Genomic DNA, 14,945 nt, shown 5'->3' with positions numbered 1-14,945 from the left:
TTACGTCTACTGCGAGTAAAGCAAAGTGATACGATTAATACTTAAATAATGTATTACAATGTAATAATATTCTATATAGTCATAATTAAATATTTAAAAAAAAAAATTGATTAAAAAAAAAAATTTGAAACAGAAAAAAAATCTATTTTACGTCAAAAAAATCTTGTATCACATTGTACCGTGTATATTCAATTTTATATTCTAAAATAATTTTAAAACAATTCATGAGAATATAATCTATATATCCTTGTATTTATATTTATGTATCTGATAATAGATATCTTTAGGATAATAGTTAATAGGTGAAATATCAAAAAAAAAAATACAGAAAAATCTCCTTGTATCTCATCGTGTACAACGACCACGTATTATGCATATTCTTCCACTTTTATGTTTAGTTTTAATGAAACAAATGCAATAATAATAAAAAAAAACATAAATATAAAGCTTAATTTATGTAAAAATAATTTTGAAAATTCCTTCGAAATTTTTGAAATTGAAGGAAAAAAATTACCTGACGCTTCTAAAAATAATACATGAATATATTTAAATAAATAGACGCGGTCGTCCACACACGAGTTCTAGATAATTTTTCACGAATTTTCATACATCAAAAAGAATATTTGAATATTGAAAATATTTTAGTTTTTAGAAAAGGGTGTGTGTCCCTTTACGTATTTTAGATTTTTAAATATAAATATATTCATTTAGGAGAATAATTAATAAATAAATAAATAAATGATATATTATTATTATTACTTGAAACAAAATTATTAATAAATAAAATTAAAAGTTATTCAAACGTAGAAATAGATGTAATTTTCTACAAAAAATTTTTGCGCGTTATATTATACGCATGATAATATTTATTATTATTGATAAGTCATTTTCTTTATTTTCTGTAACTATTGGTGTCTCTTGTTCTCCTCTCTTTCTTAAAAGAAAGAAAAAATATCCTTCACTTAATGAAATAAACAAATTTTAGGATCATGCAATCGTGTTCGAGGAACATAAAAAAAAAAGGAGTGGCGTTCAATATCGAACGAGAGAGCATATGTACTGCAAGTTGCAGCGTTGTATTTTCATGTTAAACATATCTATGTATGTAAAACTCACTTGCACTAAGCATATTTATGTGTAACAACGCATCGTTAAATCGTTCGTCGACGCGTGCGCCTTCTCACATACGTATTCTGAATGCCAAAAAATTATTCAACATTGTATTTATTTATTATACTAAAATATAATTGTTGCAAGTGATATATCTTTTGATTTGAAGAATTTAATAATTCAATGAATTAAAGTTTTGTGTATTTTGTATAAAGTTCATATAATAATTGTTAATCAGATTTTTAAATTTCAAATTGATTTTTTGAAATATTGTTATTGAAAAAAATTTATTGTGAGTTATTGCGAAGCTTAAAATCATCCTCGTCAGTATTTGAATAATTATTAAATTTTTTTGAATTTACAAGAGCATTGTTGTTAATACTATGATCCTCATTGACAAATTTTTATATCACTTAATGAAGAAAATTTAAAGAAGAATATTTTTGTAGATTCAAAACTCTATAAAGAAAAAGATTGAGTATAAAAATTATCTAGTATCTAATTTATACATTTTGAATTAAATGATTATAAATAATTCATTTTTAATTAATTTTTTGACAATCCATGTATTGAAAATACATTTAAATATTCAAAATTATATTTACTTAGTCAACTAAAGTTGTAGCAGTTAAAAATTTTATTGAGATTCAATAATTAAATTTAAAAAAAAAATCATTGTTTCAAGTTATTGTAAGTTTTATTCTCACAATATCTTTACAAAAATAGTCTTCTTGAATTTTTCTCCACACTCATCACAACCACAAAATGACTCGAATTTACTGAATAAATTGAATTCAAAACCATTAAGATTATTTCAATAATTACAAACATTCAAAACTCACTGAAAATCTATTATTATGAACCAATTCAATAATAAGTATTGGATCAATGCACAACTTAATTTTAATAATTTTAAAACATTTAAAAACGATTATTCCACGCATTGAACATCAAAATGAAAATTAAGTAATAAATATTCAATCAGTTGAATACTCTGTAAATTTAGTTGATGCATTAATCCAACATTAAAAATCATGAGGATATTTAAATGAAAAAAAAAGACAAACTTGGTTGAGTAATTTTCATAAGATTACGTGTATTGAGATCATTTATAAATTGATGAACAGATAAAGCAGTTGATTCGATGTCGATATGTCATACGACTTCTTAATAAATACAATCTCTTTTTATATTAATGAGTGTGACGTAACGTTCGATAGCCAGTGTTTTTAGTCGTTAAAATTAGTACACCGGGTCTCCAATTAATATTGAAATTTTTCAACAGCGCAGCTACATCTTGTACATGATTTTAAAAATTTAATCAAATTAATATAATTGTTAGTAGATTTAATTAAATGTTAAACGACGAGGATCCTTCGTAACTAAAATGTACAAAGGAAAAAGATTAACATGACTGACGATCATTAAAAAAATAATAACCAAATAACAGTGTTAACAGAAACAAAAGTGCTAGAAAATATAAAATAACAAAAGATCAAGCAAAAAAAAGAACAAAGAAAAACATATCTAAACTTTTGAAGGTTTAGTCTATTAAATATAAAAAATACATGAAAGGTGAAGGATTGGTTATAGAGTTCGCGAAAAATATAACAAAGGTAAATCGATCGACACGCGACTCTTGTGAGGAGCCTAAAACCGGAAGTAGGCCGTGTGTTATCTCTGCAAGGAGGTCGATAGAGCACGATTTATTATTAGAGCACTGAGTAAGCTAGCACACGGGCCAATTATAAGTTTGATCGATCCTCTACGTATGTATCTTATCATTATTATTTGCAGTTCTTTTTTTATTTCCTTCTATTCTTTTAGTATAAGAACTCAAGCTTTTTAAAGTTTGTCTGGTTGTTATGTAATTCAACAGTTCCATGACCTCATGAAAATTATGCTAGACGTAAAAAAAATTTTATGTATTGATAAAAGATTTTGTTTTGTATTAATTAATTTATTTATTTCATACAGACATTTTTTTTTATTAAATAAAGATTTATTTATAAATAATCAGTTTTTAGTTCACTGATTGACGTTGAATAGTTCAAGATATTTTAGTTTCTGAATGCCAGGTTATTCTGTGTAAATTTACTGGAGAAAAGAGATATCTTGATTCTTTAATTTTATATAAAAATATAACAATTTTTATTTTTTAAGGAATGATTTTTTATCAATACATATATTGTTTGGTTGCTAAAAATAATTTCAATTTTTACCATTTTGTTTCTTTTTTGAAGGAAAATTATTTGGCTTAAAATATACTCAAAAAATCAAAACTATTAATAAATAATAAAATTTAATACCTTACATTAATTATTAATAAAAAAAAAAAACTTCTTAAATATTTTTTTAGTCTTCTAAATGTAATTTCAATTGAACAAAAAAACTTAATTATTTCTATTAAATTACTGAAATTCCAATGAATTAGACTTAAAAATAATTATTTAATTAATTTTCACATTAAAATAACATTGTTCAAGACTAGAAATGAAATAGCGAAAGGCACACGAGACGAAGAAAATCAATGATAAGTGAATAAAATATAAATACCGAAACAAAAACATCTGGCCTAATTCTATATGTGTCATCAGAATGTATATAACAATAAAATATTCAAACGAGAGATAGAATTAAAATAAACAATTTAATTTTTATTGCTAAATATGTATGCATTTATGCGTGAATAATAAATTGTTTACTTATTGAATATATCATTCATTTAATGATCTAGTCAAAATATAACTATAAAATAGTGTGAAGTTGTGTATTTTCAACACCAAACTTTCATTGCTTGCATTATATGATGATAATAATAATGTTATACATGACGTGAACACGAGGAGTGAATTATTGGTGTGAGAAATCACATGTAGATCAACGTTATAAACTTAAGTCATGCAATACAAAAATTATAAACAATTATCAGTTAACATTATTATTTATATAATAATATATCTTTTGAATAACTCTATTGATTATCGTTCTCATTTATTTTATATCTATTTAACTGTTATTTTCATTAATTTATTTCAGTATAAAGGATCATATAGAAGTTAAATTAAATACAGTTCAATTGATATTTCTATATATATTTAATTGTTAATTAGTGAGATGTGCAAGATTTCCATCCTGTTAAGATTCAAAATTATATTTCATATATGTATCAAAAATCTTCTAATAGTGAATTAAATTTAAAAAAAGTAATTTAATAAAATAATATATGTCTTATATGCATACATATATGTATAATAGTCTATAATTTTTCATATTGTTGTACAAATTTTTAAGTTTATATTAAAATGTTTTGTGCATTCATAAAAATCTATGAATATTTCTTTATGATCAATTGTTTTATATTAAGGTGACCTTAAAACTATCCTTTAAATAATTTATTTTATTATATTTATATATAACTAAACGAGTAATTACTTTAAATAAATTACATTTTAAAATTAATTATCAGTTTATTTTTTAAAACTTATTGAAAAATAAATCAATATTTTGTTTTTATAAATATATTTTTATCTATGAAGAACAGTCTATTGTAAAAAATTACAAAAGGAGTTAAATTGAAAAGTTAAAACAAAAAAAATAATTACTTATTCAATGGTCATGTATTTATTATTACTCCGTCAAAATTACACCGTATCTTACACTCTAAATTTCTAATGACTAAACCAGTGATTCAACATCTAAGGCTTAATCAGTAGTACATTACATTTTAATAAACAAAGTAAAATATATTTTCGTACTACCTCGTACCTCCATTCAACGTGTACATCCGTTTATTGTCTCTCATTCCGAGATTTACAACCAACTGCAGTTTATTTACTATTTTGTATGTTTCATTATTTACTTCAGTTTCAGTTTTATCGTTATTTATACTTTATATTCTTTTTTGGATTGGCTTAAAACAACATTCTTGTTTGTGATAAATTTTATTTTATTTAAAGGAAGCAACACAGTTTTTAAAATCCAACATTTCTCTTACTAAATAAAAAATAGAAAGATTTGTTTAAATTTTAAATGAAATTTTCGTACAATATGAAGGATTATCAATAAATCCTAACTGACAAATTTAATTTAAAATAAGTTTTTATAATTGGTTTTTTAATTAAGAATGATTAATAATAATAGTTATAATAATTGTAATAATAAGAGTGTAAAAGATGAATTATGAAATAACTATTTACAAACTCGTAATTTACGAGCTTCATTATAGAGATGCTAAAGTGTGGCTTTGTTGAAAAAATTATTCTTCGTTTCATTATGCATATCGAAACTTTTACAGAGACAGAAAATGATTTTCTAGATTGTATTTTGTTTTAAAAGAAATAGTGTAGACATAAATGATTAATTATCCAACGTATATTTGTTATTATAATCAATCATAAATGATTTCATGTCTACTTTTCTACTTTTAAATAAATTAACTTTCTATTTGCCATCTTCAACTAAGTTTAGTTGATTATTTATTTCGTTCAAGCAAATAAGCAATTATTTACAAAGTTTATATTTTTATGTTTTATCGATTCCTTAAAAAATTTGTATATTTGTCGAATGAAATATCTCGAACGTAATTTTTCTTTTTAAAAAAATCATTTTGTCTCTCTTTCTACATAAACCTCTTTAGCAAAGATAATTTAATAATAATTTGTATTTTAACTGTTGCTTTCATGAATTTTAAGGTAATGAATTTTCATAGCTTTAATATTAGGATAAGTAATTTTACAAATGGGACACACTCGGCCTTCAGCTCCTTTCACTACATAACTATTGAGGTCCGTTTTTTTGTATAAATGTTTTTCAATATTGGGCTGGTACTCCGACTTATGATCAGTCATAAGATGTTTAATCATGGCAGTACGCGAAAACATATGTTTAGAGCATATGGTACAATTATAAAGAATGTTCATGTGAATTTTTTCATGCGACTGTTTAGCTAACGGCGAATTAAACACTTCATTACAATCTTCCATAGTACAATAATGCTTACCGCCATTTCCATGAACTTTAGTAAAATGTTGTTTCATATTAGATAAATTAGAAAAGATTTTGTCACATTCACTGCAAGGCACACCTTTCTGATCATACATTTCATCATCAATGGAAGCAGGAAGAGATTTGTTATGACCATGTTTATGAACATTCTGTCTATGTTTATATAATGAACTCATACTTGGTAACAATTTTTTGCAAATGGAACAAGTAACTGGTTTCTTATTTGAGCTATTAGAACTAAAACTGCTGGAAGGTTCACCTAAGTTATAAGCTTTACGAATTATATCAAAATCCAGTTTCGGTCTTTTAGGTTTAATATCTTCTTCTTCATTACTTGTGGACGGTTTACGTGATGGAGAAAAAACAGAAATTGTACGACGAGCATAATGAGCAGCAGCTTTATGTTTTTTCATGGAAGTTTCATTACCAAAAACTTTTCGACAAACTGGACAAGGATATTGCGTAGGCTGTGGTTTTTTAGTTGAATTAAATTTCATATTTCCACTACCGGTAGTTTTATGAAGCTTTTTATGCTTCCACAAAGCTTTAGTTGAACTATAAAACTTTCCACAGATATCACAAGAAATGTCAACAGGCCTTTGTAAACCGTCTGAAAGAATTGGATTTTCTTTATGCCATTTCATATGTTCCTCAAGGCTTTTTTCATCAGGGAAAATGTTAGTACACAATTCACATTGCAATTCACCCGTAAATGATTTTTCTGGTTTAGTTTTAGCACAATGAACATCCCATAAGTGCTTTCGAAGATCATGCACATCAGAAAATCGGTCATCGCATACTTGGCACTGAAGATTACCAGAAGCTGAAGCCTTTGGTGACGATCCATTGGAAAAAGCTTTTCTAGATGCTCTAACACTTCTTCCGGAAGATTCTAGAGGCGGAACTGACTCATCATTGAGCTCCACTTGTACCTGATCCATTGGATGAGGCATATTTCTGATACTAAGTCTTGAATCTCTTCTAAAGTGATGTCCTCGATGGATTTTCAAAGATGTTTCATTACCAAACTGTTTTCCACATATGTCACAAGCAGAGGATTCTTCAGTTATTCCATGCACTGTTCTCTGATGATGTTCCCAAGATTCTTTTGACTCAAATCTCTTCTTACAATAATTACAACGATGACCTAAGTTTTCTTTGTGAGTTTGTTCATGTTGATTCCACTCATCTTCATTGGTGAATGATTTAGAACATTTGAAACAATCAAATCTTTCATCTATTCTAGAATGAGCTGATTGAATGTGGCGACGGAGATTGGGATAATTTGCAAAAACTTTACCACACGTCGTACACTCAGTACTTCGTCCACCTGGATCTGAATTTACTGACCATCCACTTGCATTCGGATCATCTGCTTCGTTATCAAGAAAATCTACTGCTGATATATTAGGATCAATCTCTGTTGGGCCATGATCGTTCATGTGTTCTTGAAGTGCTTGAGAATTACCAAACATCCTTCTACAAATGCTACAAGAAAAGATTTTAACTTTCAAGTGAGAATTTCTATGTTCCGTTAACTCAGATTTAGTTGAAAATTCCTCCGGGCAAACCGCACATGCGAATTTCATTGCTGGAGCTTTGTTCCAATGATTTTCGCTGTGAGTTTCTGCTGCTTTATTAGACAATCTGTGCTTTTGATGATGAATTAAGAATTCATTAGAGAATCTAAACTTCGCATTGCATTCAAAGCAAACTAAATCCTTCTTGTTATGTTCAGTAGCAATGTGAGATTGGAATTTCTTAAAGACTAAGAATGTCATTCCACAATTAACACATCGGTATGAAGTCCTTTCTTCAGGGGGAAGACGTTTACAGAGATCTTGATGTTTAATCATATTCGGTTTGTATCTATAAATCATTCCACAGTAATCGCAAGTATGATTATGAGCTGGATCTCCATTTCGATAAGGTCCTGTAGTGTTAGAACTTGCCTTTTGATGAATAGGTTTAAGTTTTGGTGGACTTTTAGGTGCTGTTAGTTGTTCATACTGTTTGTCAGAATGTTTAGCCAAGTGACTTAAAAGTTCTTTTCGATTTGGCATTGGTCTCAGGCACATATTGCAGGTAAAATATTTCTCAGTTCCGTGCTTGGGAACCACCAAAGCTATTTTCATAGCACATTCAAAGGAAGCACCACAGTGGAGCTTGTAAATAGACCGATCAGGAAATTCAGTGAGACAAGCAATACAAGTGTAAGGTCTTAGATCAGGCATATGTTGTCTGATGTGATTTAAAGTACTACGTCGGTCATTAAATGATTGTTGACAGGCATAACAAGAAAAGGTTTTTAGCTGACTGATAATAGATTCTTGGACTTGTGTTAATGGTGCATCTTTTTCCAAGTTTACCAACTCTTCTTCCACATCTTCTATTTCTTCTTCTTCTTGAACTACTGAAGAATTTTGTTGTACTTGAATTGCATTTTTATTTGAATAAGACAAACCATTACGAGTTGCTGTAGATGACTTTGGCATGGCTGAAGAATTAGAATTGTTCGAATTTTTATCATGATATCTTTCGATATGTTTTGCATAAGAGGTTTTTGAGTGAAGAGTAATTTGGCAGTATGGACATCTTTGTTTGTAAACCTTAACTCCTCTAAAGTGAGTATGAGGTCCTCTTCTTACTTTCTTTTTTACAGCTCTTGAAACATTAAACTTTTGCGTTGAATCTGGTTCCATATTCTTATTAGCTCCAAGAGCCATTGGATTAATTAATAATTCACTTTCAGCCACGAATTCAACATTAACATTGCAGTCAATGTCATCATCATCAGTGAGTTCATTTTTTACATCGGCTAGGTGAAGTAATCGTTCAGATTGAATGTCTTTATTTTTACCTGAATTAACAGCTACGTTATGTGATTTACGACGACGATGTCCACGTAAAACAGGTCCTTTTTCATTCTCTACTAGAGGAATTCTACGGTCATGTTCAACCGCAGACATCTCTACTACTTCTACATTGTCTGCATACATTTCTACATCCATTGGTTCCGATTTTATATTTGTAACCTGTTACAAAAAAAATAATTAATAAATTATATTATAATAAATTCAGTTAAATAAATGTATTTAAAAATTTCTAGTATGTTAGTTTTTAATCGTCATAATTATCATCATATATAACGAATGTAAAAAACAATTTATAGGTTATGTAAACAATGAAACTGTTTTGTTTTAACTCATTAATTTAATTAAAGTTGATGATTTTATGAATTTATTGAAAATTCTGAAAGACTTAATTAACTTGGAAAATTGGTATTTAAGAAACGAAAATAAAAATTTTTTTTATTATTATTATTAATAATAATAATAATAATAATAATAATAATAATATTATATTAAAAATTGAAAAAATATCTAAAAGAAAAATTCAGTGTCTGATGCAATATTAATTTGTGCATGCAAGAAAGTATGATGATCATTTTAATTCTGAGAAAGCAAAGAGAAAAGTCTCTTAGAAGATAAAAAGAACTATAAGTTACTTACTAAGCCAACAGATGTATTGGTTTGCTTTGCAAGCCATCTCTGTAGCTTTTCCTGAGACCTGAGGCAAGATTCCTTGTACGAATGCCATTGATTAACAGTTTTTACACAGTTTATACAGATCACCTTGGAAAACTTGTCATTTGATAGTATCTAAAACAAATACATAATGAACTAAATATATGAATAATCAATTAATAAGCACGTGGGTGCATACACGCTTTCTCTGGCTGAGAATTGACCAACATGCGGCGTCGCTTCTCCAAGCTGCTAATGGTTATCAGTAGCTTTAAGGTCTAGCTCGCCTTTATGGTATTTATAGCAGTCAATGTATTATTCCGACATTCAATAGTTGTACAACATTTGTTTTGATTATTTATGAATGAATAAGATGTTACAACAGATGAATTATTACCTCAATCGACAGACATGCTTGTATTTTGTCGGCCAATGGCACCGATGACTCTTGGACGCCAAATATTGATGATGTTGGCTCATCCTTCGACAAACACAACCTACACAGGTCCTCAACATTTTCAAACTCGACTACATCATCCATTCTGGATGATTAGTCCCCACAACTTGATAATATTACAAATAGCCGCCACTGGTGCTTGGTTACTTTAACTGATCCACACTGCAGCAGGTTAGGGACGCAACGTTTTGTTTGCTAGCCGACATTTGCCGACATTTGAACGCTACAATCGAGCGGTTCATTTCCCTACGTTTCCGTGTTTTGAGCAGAAGATTCTGCGCATGTACATTCGTACCGATGTGGCGTCATGTTGTACAGTCGATCTCGATAGATGGCGTTGATAGTCTGTTTTTGCATCGATTTTGGATTTGTAAATATCTTATTAATCACATTGATATATCGAATAATATTTTGGAGTCATTTTATATTAAATATTAAACAAAACATTCAATTCCTGGTAATGATTGAAATTTTTTAAATTGATAATGAACTGTTATGCTAATATATCAGTTCTGTTTTATTATATCAATATTACTGTAATTTTATAAATCAAAATAACTCAATAATGATTAATTTATAACCAACTTAATGAGGTATTACTGATAGTTTCAACATTTATTCATAAATATTAAATTAATCAGAAATTTTCAATGTGATTTACTTTTTGTTAATTTTAATTTATTGTTATTAAGAATTATTAATCAGTTGAGTAAAATAATCTGCTATAAATTAAATATTTAGATTTACTTGTATTTTACTTTGATTTAGAAATATAAATTTTTAAAAAGTATCTTTTTTCTGAACGGTTGAATGTCAAAGTCATATGAGAATTAATTATACAGTACGTAACGATCGATTCTGTTAAGGCCACAACTTCTTTGATATGCTTTGAAAAATTTCATTTAGCAAACTCCAGCAAAACACAAGTTCCTCTTATTTAAAAGTTTAATTAAATGTACGACATCATCATTAATATCAGAACAAAGAAAAGTTAAACTTTTCAAAATAAAAAATATTAATTATTTTAAAACAATGAATAAAAGAAAATTAATTATTCTATAGAAATTTTATTTTCAGTACATTGTAAAATAATTAACAAATTTTTGCAACATAATTATTATACAATTATAATATCATCAATAAATTGATTCTTACAAGAAAACATATTAGATTTTGTTTGTGCATAATTAATAATATACTGATAATACAAAATACAATCATTATTTTTGTTGTAAAGCAGAATAATGTAATAAAAAGCTTACATCTGTTTTAAATCATATGAAGATCTGAAATGAATTTCATCGTGATATTGGATACATATTTTGAGATACTTTTGTACGATACAGACGATGAGATAAATTAAATTAGTGCAAGCTTCTAGAGTGTTACAGTTGCGTATAAATAACAAGTATTATGTTGTCGCACGCTCATTCTAAGTCTTATAAATTTGCAGCGCAGACATTGAAGATATACATTTAATTAATATACATCCATGTAACATTGCAACAAAATTTTCATTTCACCTCTGACATCATCTAAATCTTATTTACTCATTCCTTCAAGCAATTGGTGATTTTTCTTCATCTTGAAAAATAAATACACTTTACTATTTTATATAATAAATAACTTTTTTTTGTTAACAAAAAGTTTTGGAGTACTATATCGTTCTTTGGTTCTTGTCAATTAAGATAAATTTTGATCCCATCTTAACAATAAATTTGCTATGGCTACATATCAATATTAATTACACATAGGCATTTGATATAGCAGTAATTTGTTCAAGATTATTTGAGAATTAACTCTTGAGTAACATAGATAATTTAATTCACAAAAATTTCTTGCTACCAAGGTTTAGTTTCTTTATATATTAAGAATTTTTTCCTTTAATCTAACTCTTCTGCAGTTGAAAAATGAATATATAATTTACAAAAATTGTATTTTTAAAAATTAAGGCATATTATCAGCTGAAACCTCTATTCAATATGGACTTATGCTTGAATGTAATTATTTAATTCAAATCATCTGTGTTTTGAAATATTTTTATAAAAACAATTTTCATCATAAAAATAATTCATTAAAAAGCTCATAATTTGCTAATAACTTTATCATGCTTCATGTAAATATAAAGTAGTTTTGTTCTAATCAAATTTTGGTGGAATAAAATTAATCTGAAAAATAATTCAAAAACATTGAATTATGACAATTCTAGAACTTTTCTAATACTCATTGAAATCATATATCATCTAATATTTTAAGAATATACATGTAATACTCTAGTACATTAATTTCAATGTAAGCTACATCACTGTATTCATTTTCATTATTTATTTATGTTGTCATCTCAATAACTACATTAATATCATATAGACCCAAGCACCAGTCTTGGTTTTTTTCTTTTTGAATATTTAAATAATTTAACTTATAACATTTTTTGTTAATTGTGTTTAATTTATTTGTGTTGTATATATATATTTTTTTTCTAGGCATCCTGCACCCTGGAAACTTTGTCATTTAAACTGTAACACTTCCACTGTGGTTACGATTCAACGAATTTCAATGTGTGATCCCTGATTCCCCCAACAGTTTGACGAGAAAGAGACCGTTGCAAACGCTACTATTGTTTGCGCAGAAAACCGGCCGCACAATTCAGGTCGTCTGGCAATTCGTACTAAAGCAGGTACTTCTACTCTGTGACTGCTGACGTACGTACTCATGTACGTTGAACTTGGTTTCATCAGGATTTTCACTTTTGCGGGCTTGTAATTGCCTGTTGATATAAACAAAAGGTCTTAATTAACATCATAAAAGTACAATCATGCACATAGTAGATTAGTATCAATTCGTAGTTATTTTCAACATAGAACAATGTTTTCAATTTCTATATTATTGTTATCATTAACACAAAGTAATTGTGATCAAAAAATTAATATATTTTCCTTTCTAAAATAAACATAGCTTGAGCGTAGCATTTTATCTAATGTAAGCACTACCAGAGATTGTATTCAGTTAAACCAATTTACTGAATTATAATTAATTATACCAAACAGATAGCTACTTTAATTAATAATCTTGGTCTTTGATTTACATAAATTTATGTAGTATTGTCATCTAAAACTTTGCAATTAGATAAATGATTGTTTAATACTAATTAATATTGACTTAATACTAATTAGATAATTCATCTACTTCTAGCATGACAGAAAAATTTATTTAATGATAATTTTGTTGATTCATTACATTTATTTAATTTCAAGTTTCAATAAATAGATTTATTAAACTCTTGAGAAACACAGGAATTTAAATAACGAAAAAATGATATTCCTTTTAAGAACTATAGAAATGATTCGTTATATATAATGACCTTGCAATTGCCAAGAAAGCTAAATCAACGTTCACACCAGTCTTTGCTGAAGTCTCCATGAATGGAACTTGATACTCATCCGCTAAACGCTGACCATCCTCTTTCTTGACCACTCTCTCATTTCCGCAATCCGTCTTGTTGCCTAGAGAGATAGGAATGTCATGTGATTACAATAATTTATAAACATAAAATATGTGATAAAATCACTCGTTGCTATTATCAGTTTATCAAGAGCACACTAAAGTACTTACCAAGAAGCATGATAACTACGTCACTTTGTGCGTATTCCCGGATCTCGCTTAACCAGGCCCTGATGTTATCAAAGCTAGTCTTGTTCGTCACGTCGTAGAGCAAGAGCAGCGCTGAAAACCAGTCGCTCATCTATTATGCAGTCACGCTTCTGGATTCACGCATTTTAAATTCAATATAAATTTCTACTTTAAAAAGCATCAGAAATTGATTTCAGATGTTCGCTGAGACATTTATGTATACCAACTACTAAATATTACTATAATTAGTAGATTAAGTTTCATATAAAGTCATACTATTTGATGTCATTGTTATATTCTTAAAAACTTGGATATTATGTTTAATTAGTGACACTGAAAGTTTGGGAAGATTACTTTCAACCCTTGATTTGTTACTTTTAATCATAAATTACACGTTATCTTGAAGTGAAATTTAATCAATTTATTTAGAGGAGCATGATATATTATAAATTTTTACGTTATCTTTCTTTTTTTTTTTTTTGATTGCTTTAAATGATAAAAACACGAACAGTTTACACTTAAGATTGGTCACGACTACAGTCTATTTCTATCTCATTGGGATTCAGAATAAGATAACTTGACCAAACAAGACATATTGTTTCCATTACCATGAGCGTCTCTGTAGTACGCATGGGTCACGCTACGGAATCTCTCTTGACCAGCAGTGTCCCATATCTGAAGTTTGATTCTCATGTCGCCTACATCCACCACTTTATTCTGTAATCATTTTTGCCTTCATTAATTTTTCTTCATCGTCATCATCAGACAGTCACGAACAATGATTTGACATCAATTAAATTCTCCATTCAATGGAATTCATTATTTATACTCCAATAGATGAATTAAATTGTTAATATCACATTTTATGCTACTGATTTAAATGAAGTTGGAATATTTAATTACATTATAATGACGATTCTGAATGTCAATATAATTTCTCTCTTTCAAAGTATTGGTATAAAAAACAGACTCCATGTTGTTATTCAAACACTGAATGTAATTTAATGATGTTATATCATATGGAATTGGTTACATGATTATTCTACTAGCTGAATAATTATGTTATACAATGTTAAACTGTGCGATAGTTAATGGATATTTTCTTTTCTAAAAATAAATAAAAATTGGAAATATTTTTTATCTAGATCATCAAACATATCAATATCGCTAAAACATTTAAGACTTAGGTTTGTAAAAAATTCTTTGATAATTAT

The 14,945-nt window shown here is 27.6% G+C and overlaps 2 protein-coding genes across 10 annotated transcripts in view; both read right to left on the bottom strand.

The window, feature by feature from the left end:
• Window positions 1-4,711: 4,711 nt before the first annotated feature.
• LOC118072730 (zinc finger protein 62 homolog) lies at window positions 4,712-10,337 on the bottom strand. Its single transcript, XM_035092829.1, has 3 exons — window positions 10,042-10,337; window positions 9,630-9,779; window positions 4,712-9,152 (listed from the first exon to the last, which is right to left on the bottom strand). The coding sequence occupies exons 1-3, from the start codon at window positions 10,183-10,185 to the stop codon at window positions 5,778-5,780; spliced, it is 3,669 nt and encodes a 1,222-aa protein (XP_034948720.1). The 5' UTR covers window positions 10,186-10,337; the 3' UTR covers window positions 4,712-5,777.
• A 949-nt stretch (window positions 10,338-11,286) lies between these two features.
• The window catches only part of Rab26 (RAS oncogene family member Rab26), a 164,452-nt gene continuing 160,793 nt past the window's right edge, over window positions 11,287-14,945 (bottom strand). For all 9 annotated transcript variants that reach the window (XM_035092595.1, XM_035092594.1, XM_035092593.1 and 6 more), the window contains 4 exons: window positions 14,340-14,448; window positions 13,714-13,824; window positions 13,463-13,604; window positions 11,287-12,868 (listed from right to left, as the gene is read on the bottom strand). In XM_035092595.1, coding sequence (XP_034948486.1) covers window positions 12,748-12,868; window positions 13,463-13,604; window positions 13,714-13,824; window positions 14,340-14,448 — 483 coding nt within the window. In that variant the 3' untranslated portion in view covers window positions 11,287-12,747. The remainder of the gene's footprint in view (window positions 12,869-13,462; window positions 13,605-13,713; window positions 13,825-14,339; window positions 14,449-14,945) is intronic.

Source organism: Chelonus insularis, unplaced genomic scaffold (genome assembly GCF_013357705.1).
Source record: "Chelonus insularis isolate UGA/USDA-ARS -01 unplaced genomic scaffold, ASM1335770v1 contig_94_pilon, whole genome shotgun sequence".
NCBI classification, from domain to species: Eukaryota; Metazoa; Arthropoda; class Insecta; order Hymenoptera; family Braconidae; genus Chelonus; species Chelonus insularis.
Note: the sequence above shows the minus strand (reverse complement) of the source record. Positions and strands in the feature narration are given on the sequence as shown.

Coding starts and splice junctions, on each gene's coding strand:
- LOC118072730 (XM_035092829.1), bottom strand. CDS start 10,185: ATGGATGATGTAGTCGAGTTTGAAAATGTTGAGGACCTGTGTAGGTTG. Junction 9,780..10,041: donor AAGCATGTCTGTCGATTGAG/GTAATAATTCAT, acceptor TATTTGTTTTAG/ATACTATCAAATGACAAGTT. Junction 9,153..9,629: donor CCAATACATCTGTTGGCTTA/GTAAGTAACTTA, acceptor TTTTTGTAACAG/GTTACAAATATAAAATCGGA.